This window comes from Tachysurus vachellii, chromosome 19 (assembly GCF_030014155.1).
Source record: "Tachysurus vachellii isolate PV-2020 chromosome 19, HZAU_Pvac_v1, whole genome shotgun sequence".
Taxonomy (NCBI): domain Eukaryota; kingdom Metazoa; phylum Chordata; class Actinopteri; order Siluriformes; family Bagridae; genus Tachysurus; species Tachysurus vachellii.
The window spans coordinates 1822501-1832500 of NC_083478.1; the positions used below are offsets into that span (position 1 = coordinate 1822501).

The 10000-nt window shown below is 36.9% G+C and overlaps 1 protein-coding gene across 1 annotated transcript in view; it reads right to left on the bottom strand.

The window, feature by feature from the left end:
• Nucleotides 1–10000, bottom strand: part of col9a3 (collagen, type IX, alpha 3) — a 28898-nt gene that overhangs the window by 13932 nt on the left and 4966 nt on the right. The window contains exons 4-13 of the mRNA XM_060894121.1: nt 9791–9862; nt 8899–8952; nt 5514–5549; nt 3111–3134; nt 2401–2454; nt 1759–1812; nt 1424–1465; nt 703–759; nt 555–608; nt 1–46 (exon numbers count right to left, since the gene is read on the bottom strand). The exon at nt 1–46 is cut by the window's left edge and continues 8 nt beyond it. Of these exons, the coding sequence (XP_060750104.1) occupies nt 1–46; nt 555–608; nt 703–759; nt 1424–1465; nt 1759–1812; nt 2401–2454; nt 3111–3134; nt 5514–5549; nt 8899–8952; nt 9791–9862 (493 nt within the window). The remainder of the gene's footprint in view (nt 47–554; nt 609–702; nt 760–1423; nt 1466–1758; nt 1813–2400; nt 2455–3110; nt 3135–5513; nt 5550–8898; nt 8953–9790; nt 9863–10000) is intronic.

Consider the following 10000-nt stretch of genomic DNA (forward strand, 5'->3'; position numbering starts at 1 on the left):
CAACAGTTCCTGGGATTCCAGAAGGCCCAGGTGGCCCTTGTTCACCCTGTAGTAAAGATGTCGAGATAGTTACACAAACACACACCATCATCACCATCAAATTTATACAGTCATCACTCACTCACTCACTCACTCATCTTCTACCGCTTATCCGAACTACCTCGGGTCACGGGGAGCCTGTGCCTATCTCAGGCGTCATCGGGCATCAAGGCAGGATACACCCTGGACGGAGTGCCAACCCATCACAGGGCACACACACACACTCTCATTCACTCACGCAATCACACACTACGGACAATTTTCCAGAGATGCCAATCAACCTACCATGCATGTCATTGGACCGGGGGAGGAAACCGGAGTACCCGGAGGAAACCCCCGAGGCACGGGGAGAACATGCAAACTCCACACACACAAGGTGGAGGTGGGAATCGAACCCCCAACTCTGGAGGTGTGAGGCGAACGTACTAACCACTAAGCCACCGTGACCCCCTACAGTCATCACTTCACGATTTAATGAAATACCAAATAAATATCCCATCATGCACCAATCTTACCTTCTCTCCATCTTTCCCTGGCTCTCCTTTGTCTCCTTTGTGTCCTGTGTGTCCCTGAAACGTTATAGAAAGACCGATTAAAGTAATAATAAAAAACAGTTTCAGAAAATGTGATCCATGTCACAGTATGTAGCTTCTGATGCGCTACCTTGAAACCGGGCATTCCAGGAGGCCCCGGGGGTCCTGGTGGACAGATAGCAGGACACTGACAAATACAAGACAAACGATGCTTTTAATACGTTTAAACAGCAGAATATTACAATACACTATAAGATGACAAAAAATCAGTTCAAAGTAGTGATTATAAATCTGTGACAATTTATTTAAAATTGAAAGTTATTTAAAAAACTATGTTTGTGATTGATATTTCTAACATGCTGGTAAAAAAACAAACAAACAAACAAACAAACATTTTTAATACATTTAAACATAACTTTTAGTCGATTTACGTAAAAACTTTTGGATCAATTTTTGGTTTACGTAATAAATTAAGAATAATTACAATAGTACTTTTTAAACTTTCTGTTTTTTTAGTCCATTTAAAATTTTAAAGATTAAAAATGTAGTTTTCCTGCAGTTCATTTAGAATTTAAGTTAATTCTATTTTTGTTAGAATTAAAAACTACAAAAAAACAAATTTCGATTTTTTACATAAATTAGCTTAAATGTAAGATTTTTAAAAAAAATTAAGAAATATTATTATATTATTATTGATGAACATTTTTCCTGCAGTTTGAATGTAACCGAAAACGATTTTTATTCTTGTTACTATTTAGATGAAATATTTTGTTTAAAGTGTATTTTCAAAATAATATAATATCGGATTATTGGAATAAATTTCATCTAGCGTACATTTAGCGTGAACTTACCAGTGCATCACCATTTCCCTCGGGAAGCGCTCCAGGTAAACCCTAAACAGACGAGAAAGAACATGGTACAGTTTTTTTAAAACATGAACAAAACACACAGTTACATATCGAAGCTCAACTTTTAACCAGATTTAGAGAAATTCTTCTTTTTCTTCTTTTTCTCAGCTGTTTTCAGCATCAGAAATATGATGGACTGCTTTGTACACTATAATATCAGTTCTGCGTTAACAGTGATTCTTCTTCTTCTTCTTCTTCTTCTTCTTCTTCTTCTTATTATTATTATTATTATTATTATTATTATTATTCTGTGTTCAGGTATCATTTGGAGCACTTACAGGTGGCCCATCTGGACCTGGAAGACCTGGAAGTCCTGGAAGTCCTTCTGGTCCCTAAAGAAAAGCAGACAAAGTTAAGAAATAAAGAAAATGATGAACAGATCCAAATCCAGTGTGTAGAATTCACTATAGTTCTATTCTTTATTATTATTAACATATTATTAATATTATTATTATTAACACTAATAATTAACATTGTTAGATATTAATAATAAACAACTACAACACACTTGAGTACTGAAACTTTTAAAGGATCGGTTCAGACACCAAAAGTAACATCATGTACTTTTTATAAAGGTGTGTAGGTCGGTTTGGAGCTATGACGCTAATCTAGCTGATAAGTTAACTTATCAGCTTACAAGATAACTGAAAGATTTCCATGACGCACTGATGACTGTCCATCACACACTCTTAATATACACCATTTAGCTCAGTTTAATGAACAATACATCAAATGAAAGCTAAAATATCAACCTAAACAGGCTTCAGCATCTGGGATGGTTTTTATAACAATATATCTTTTATCGTTTGAGCGTTTAAAGCCAAGATTCCTCTTTTTAAACTCCTCTTTCTAAAACACTGACTCCTGCTGGACTTCGCTTGTTCTCTGTGTTGCTGTTTGAAGAAGACTGAAAGACTCACTGGAGGTCCCTGAGGTCCTACACCACCAGGCAGTCCATTAGCTCCAGGCAGCCCCTAAGATCACACACACACAAACACACACACACAAACACACACACACAAACACACAACACACACAAACACACACAAACACACACACAAACATACACACACAAACACACATACACACAAACACACAACACACACAAACACACAAACACACACACACACACACACAAACACACACAAACACACACACACACAAATACACAACACACACAAACACACACAAACACACACACACACACACAAAAACACACACAAACACACACAAACACACACACAAACACACACACACAAACAAACACACACAAACACACACAACACACACACACAACACACACAGACACAAACACACACACAAACACACACAAACACACACACACACAAACACACAACACACACAAACACACACAAACACACACACACACACACAAACACACACAAACACACACACACACAAAAACACACACAAACACACACACACAAACAAACACACACAAACACACACACAACACACACACAACACACACAGACACAAACACACACACAAACACACACACAAACACAAACACACACACACACACAAACACAAACACATTAAGTCTATTTTCCTATGTAGGTGTCATCCACAGTATGAACTGATAATCAGTGACAGGATGAACACTTACAGGAGCTCCAGGTCTCCCTCTGCCCTAAGAGACACACACACAGGCTTATTATTTTAGGAACTAATGAACATCAAACACTATAAAAAGTGATGAAATATAACAATGAATAAAAATAAAATGAATAAAAAATGATAAACATTATCATTATTATAAACAGGAAATTAAATGACGGAATAATAATGAAACAGTGACATATATTATTATTATTATTATTATTATTATTATTATTATTATTATTATTATTATTATTATTATTATTATTATTATTATTATTATACAGAGTTGTGCTCAAAACAATTTTTGCATACCTGAAAGAAATAGTTAAACATTGCCATTCATATGGAAAATATCACTGATGATGCAAAATATTTTTTTCTTATTTAAGGATCGCAGTCGCGTGAAGTCATTAATTAATTAATTGATCACCTTAACAACCTGAGCAAAACTTTACATATTCTTGAATGTTTGGCCACAGTTTTTACACTTGTGACTCGTTGTAATTGTAATTAGTGTCTGTGTATAAATCAGTGAGTTTCTCAGCTCATGAGGTGATGCTCTGACTTGTCAGGATACTTCACCATGGGGAAGATAAAAGAACTGCCGATGGACCTGCGTAATAAAGTAGTGGAACTTTATAGAGCAGGATATACAAAGATCTCAACGCTTGAAAATGCCAGTCAGTGCTGTTTAAACTCTGATAAAGAGGCAGAAAATAAGAGGTTCTATTGATACTAAGCCACAGTCATGTAGACCAAGAAAGATTTCACACACTACTCCAAGAAGAATTGTTCAGGACGCAAAGAAATACACACAAACACATTGGAGAGAAATACAGGCTGCTCTGGGAAAAAGTGGTAGTCGTTACTGTGTCCATGCCACAATAAAACCCTTCTTCAGTCCACCGGACAGCATCTAGACAAGATTCACAGCTTCTGGAGCAGAGTCATGTGGAGTGATGAGACCACAACTGAACTTTATAGTCACAACCTTAAACACTATGTTTGGAGAGGAGTCAACAAGGTCTACAGTGAAAAGTACACCATCCCCACTGTAAAGCATGGTGGTGTGGTGGATCTCGGATGTTTTGGGGCTGTGTGAGCTCCAGTCACACAGAGATGTTATATTGATGCTAAGATGAATGCAGCATGTTATCAGAAAATACTGGCAGACAATTTGCCTTCTACAGCATGAAAGCCGTGCATGGGACGATCTCAGATGTTCCACATGATAATAATCCGAAACACAAGGCAAGGTTGACTCTCCAGTGGCTACAGCAGAAAAAAGGTGAAGGTTCTGAAGGCCATCACAGTCTCCTGACCTCAATATCATTCAGCCACTTTGGGGGGATCTCAAACCTGCAGTTTGTGCAAGACAACCAAAATATTACAGAAACTGGAGGCATTTTGCTGAGAAGAATGGGAAGCTCTACCACCTGAGAGAATTAATGGCCCCAAGCACAATTATTACAAAAGACTACATGCTATCATTGATGCTAAAGGAAGCAACACACCATATTAATAACTAAAGGTATACAAACTTTTGAACAGGGATTATTTCTTAATTTATTTTTTGATACTATTCTGTTATACCTTACTTGAGTCCTATAAGAAATAAAACATATTTGTTTTTTCTTCTTCTCACTCATGTTTTCTTCTTGCAAATTCTTGCAAATGCAAAAAAAAAAAAAGGTATGCAAACTTTTGAGCACAACAGTACATATGTAATATAACATAATATAATATAGGAAACATATGAAATATTGGACATATAGGAATATAGTGTCTATATTATATACATCTCTAGAAATCTCCAGACATCTGGAAACATCTGGATGTTAATTCTGGGAATATTATTCCTGGGGAATATCGGACCCTTGGGATGTAATCCAGGGGAATAATAATCCTGTGGAATATTAAACCCTGTGAATATTAAACCCTGTGAATATTAAACCCTGTGAATATTAAACCCTGTGAATAATAAACCCTGTGAATACACAGCTCAGGGAACATTATTCCATCCTTAAATCATAAGGTCTTGTGATTACAGCACCAATAATCTTTAAATGAATGAATTTGTATAAGATGTGTGGTGTATTTTACGCTACAGTGTGATTATGTAATAAAACAGCTATGAATCTTTATCTTTTTAATAGTGTATAGTTCCTTAAACTGAAGATTTTGTTACGGTCTTTTTTTTACTCTCTATTCAACAATATTTGATAATGAAACCTTTTTATTGTCTTTGTCTAATCGCAGGCTCATTCGTCATATTCATTTCTGCCACATGATCAAGTTGAAGTTAGAAAATTAGGACTGTAAGTACTCGAGGAGAATCGTGTTTGTTCCCAAAATAGAAACATGTCTAATAAGAAATATTCATCATACTGTTTCATGGTACACTTACAGGAGGTCCAGGTGGTCCAGGAGGTCCTGCGTCGCCCTAAAAAACACAAACAAGATCGTTCATATCACGTAAGCATTCTGATTAAACGTCGAACCGCTTTTAATTCTTCACTGACGTCACACAGTCACACAGACGGGTCGTTCGGTACACAGTTGGTCTTTCCGTCATCTATAAACACGATCTAAACTTCACCGAGTTACTGAACGACGTGACGTTATCTAAAGGCGGCCATCTTGGACAACCGGAATCACTTTTATTTATATAATAAAGGTATGCACTCTTTCACTGAAGAAAACCTCCATACTTTTGAGAGCACTTTTGTGTTCTGTATGTATATTACACTCAAGTCATGCAAGTGATGCAATAGAACTCTGTTGCCTAGTTACACAAAACTTGTTGCATTTCAGCTTTTCTTCATCCATCGTTCCCAATAGAAATTATATTGAATTGAAGAAGAGAAAGCCTATTTTTTTACACACACACACACACACACACACACACACGGCTGTGTTTGATCTAACTGACACACGGCTGTGTTTGATCTAACTGTGTGGTGTGAGAAAAGACTAAACTAGTTTCGTTTACATTGCAGTGTCTTTTGCTAACATCAAACTAGCGAGCTAACATTAACGACACAAACGATCTTTTAACATTTATATCGTGTTTATCATTTAAAAATAAATTCTATTCTCTTCGTGTTATCGATTTAAACAAACTACGTGACTGATTTAATTTACTGTACATTACGTTTACGACCATAAACACAATCATTTGATGTATGATGACAGATGACATCTTTATCGCTTTACAAGTAGGAATTTCAAGTTGTGAAGCGTTTTTCTTGTTGGAAAATGTCGGAAATCCAGAAAGTTTAACGTCAAACTTCTAACGTATTACTGAGAGAGAAAACACTGAGTGTCTGATGAACGGCTGATGCTTCTGAAAAGTAATTATACATCTAATTTTATTTTAGTTTACAAAACGTCTGAAAATCTTTCCAGTCTGTCAGTCATATATTTCTCTTTGATTCCAGATGAAGTAAATTGTTCATATTTGAACCCTAAAGAAAACTCTGTAGTTCTGTACACTATATCATCAGCATCACCTTCTTCTATCGTCCTCATCCTCACTGATTAATGCTGTGTTTTCATCTTTCTGAGCTCCACATTCCTTCTTGGATTAAGTTCAGAGGGATCTTAAACAGGCAGAATCTTACACACCCACACACACACACACACAGTTCTTTTTTTCTGTGAATAGTGAATGATATTCTCACTCTCACTCACTCATCTTCTACCGCTTATCCGAACTACCTCGGGTCACGGGGAGCCTGTGCCTATCTCAGGCATCATCGGGCATCAAGGCAGGATACACCCTGGACGGAGTGCCAACCCATCACAGGGCACACACACACACTCTCATTCACTCACGCAATCACACACTACGGACAATTTTCCAGAGATGCCAATCAACCTACCATGCATGTCTTTGGACCGGGGGAGGAAACCGGAGTACCCGGAGGAAACCCCCGAGGCACGGGGAGAACATGCAAACTCCACACACACAAGGCGGAGGCAGGAATCGAACCCCAACCCTGGAGGTGTGAGGCGAACGTGCTAACCACTGAGCCACCGTGCCCCTGTACTCTAAAGTAACGATTTCACAAAGCAACGATTTGTAAAAATGATTTATAGAATGTTTAATTTAAGTTAATAAACAAAATTCAACAAACAGATTTGTTTAAATTCCTAACTGAGGCTGAATCTAGTTATGTTTGAATCTGTAGCTCAGTAACTGATCATCATTTATAACGTGTTGTGATTTAATTTTTAACTCATTTTTCACATTTTTATCTTTCCAGTCTGTCAGTCATATGTTTCTCTTTGATTCCAGATGAAGTAAATTGTTCATATTTGAACCCTAAAGAAAACTCTGACTGAATAAACAGTACAATCTGGCCATGGGGGTCACAGTCCAGTGACTTCAGTGCCGGTCCCAAGCCCTGATAAATAGAGAGTTTTGCGTCAGGAAGAGCATCCGGCGTAAAACTTTGCCAAATTTAACCATGTGAATCGTCAGTACGGATTTCATACCGGATCGGTCGAGGCCCGGGTTAACAACAACCGCCATCGGCGCCGTTGACCTACATCATTGTGTTGATGTACTGTGTTGATGTATTGTGTTGATGTATTGTGTTGACACAGAGTGTGACTGCATTGTGTTGATGTATTGTGTTGATATATTGTGTTGATGTATTGTGTTGACACAGAATGTGACTGTATTGTGTTGATGTATTGTGTTGACACAGAGTGTGACTGCATTGTGTTGATGTATTGTGTTGATATATTGTGTTGATGTATTGTGTTGACACAGAATGTGACTGTATTATGTTGATGTATTGTGTTGACACAGAGTGTGAGTGTATTGTGTTGATGTATTGTGTTGATGTATTGTGTTGATGTATTGTGTTGACAGAGTGTGACTGCATTGTGTTGATGTATTGTGTTGACACAGAATGTGACTGTATTGTGTTGATGTATTGTGTTGACACAGAGTGTGACTGCATTGTGTTGATGTATTGTGTTGACACAGAGTGTGACTGCATTGTGTTGATGTATTGTGTTGATATATTGTGTTGATGTATTGTGTTGACACAGAATGTGACTGTATTATGTTGATGTATTGTGTTGACACAGAGTGTGAGTGTATTGTGTTGATGTATTGTGTTGATGTATTGTGTTGATGTATTGTGTTGACAGAGTGTGACTGCATTGTGTTGATGTATTGTGTTGACACAGAGTGTGACTGCATTGTGTTGATGTATTGTGTTGATGTATTGTGTTGATGTATTGTGTTGACACAGAATGTGACTGTATTGTGTTGATGTATTGTGTTGACACAGAGTGTGAGTGTATTGTATTGATGTATTGTGTTGATGTATTGTGTTGACACAGAGTGTGAGTGTATTGTATTGATGTATTGTGTTGATGTATTGTGTTGACACAGAGTGTGAGTGTATTGTGTTGATGTATTGTGTTGATGTATTGTGTTGACACAGAGTGTGAGTGTATTGTGTTGATGTATTGTGTTGATGTATTGTGTTGACACAGAGTGTGAGTGTATTGTGTTGATGTATTGTGTTGACACAGAGTGTGAGTGTATTGTGTTGATGTATTGTGTTGATGTATTGTGTTGACACAGAGTGTGAGTGTATTGTGTTGATGTATTGTGTTGATGTATTGTGTTGACACAGAGTGTGAGAGTATTGTGTTGATGTATGGTGTTGATGTATTGTGTTGACACAGAGTGTGACTGTATTGTGTTGATGTATTGTGTTGACGTATTGTGTTGACACAGAGTGTGACTGTATTGTGTAGGTTCTTACCCTTGGTCCTGGAGGTCCGTCCTTCCCCTGAGGCCCATCAGGACCCGGTAGACCCTAAATAAATAAACCACAAAACACATTTATCTTCATACACAAAACACAACACAACACAACAGAACACAACAGAACAGAACAAAAACACAACACAACACAACACAACAGAACAGAACAGAACAGAACACAACACAACAGAACAAAACACATCACAAAACACAACAGAACAAAACACAACACAACACAAGAGAAAATATAATTATTAATTTAGCAGATCATTTTATTACTTCATTTAAAAGTTTTTGCCCCCCGGCTCAAGAAAATCCTTTTACAATAATAATGAAGCGATTAACAAAAAATGAATTAAAGAAACTGTAGAATTTATTTCATGTATTTTATGTTTTTTATTCCTGATGAAGCTTTTAACTTTCTCAGAACCTTTAACTATCTTTAAATAACTCATTTTTATAGAAACAACTTGTTTAAGGAAAGAATTAAACATAAAAAATTAAAAACATTTGACTGGAGGTAAAGTGTACAGGACGTGTACAAACACACAATTCACGTGTGTATACGTGAGTACACGTGTGTATCAGATTAACACAATTAGACCAACATTGTTTGGGTTATTTATAGAGGTCCATTTTTTTAAAATAAAATATAAAATGTCACACACACAAACACACACACACGCAAACACACACACACAAACACACACATACACACAGACACACACACACAAACATACACACAAACACTCACACACACAGACACACACACACAAACATACACATAAAACACTCTCACACTCACACACACACACACACACACACAGTCCCACTGTAAACAATCTGTTCTTTAATAAGAAATGTTTAAATATTCTGCTTTTTTGACTTACGTCTATTCCAGGAAGTCCAGAAAGTCCAGGTGTTCCTGCGATTCCTGGAATTCCAGCTTTCCCTTTAGGTCCCTAAACACAAAACCCCAGAGCAAAACACACAAACACACAAACACACAAACCTCTTCAGAGACAATGACGCCATTGTTATGAATGTTTTTTCATTTTGAATTATAATCGCTGTTTATAGAAACACATAAATTCACATGT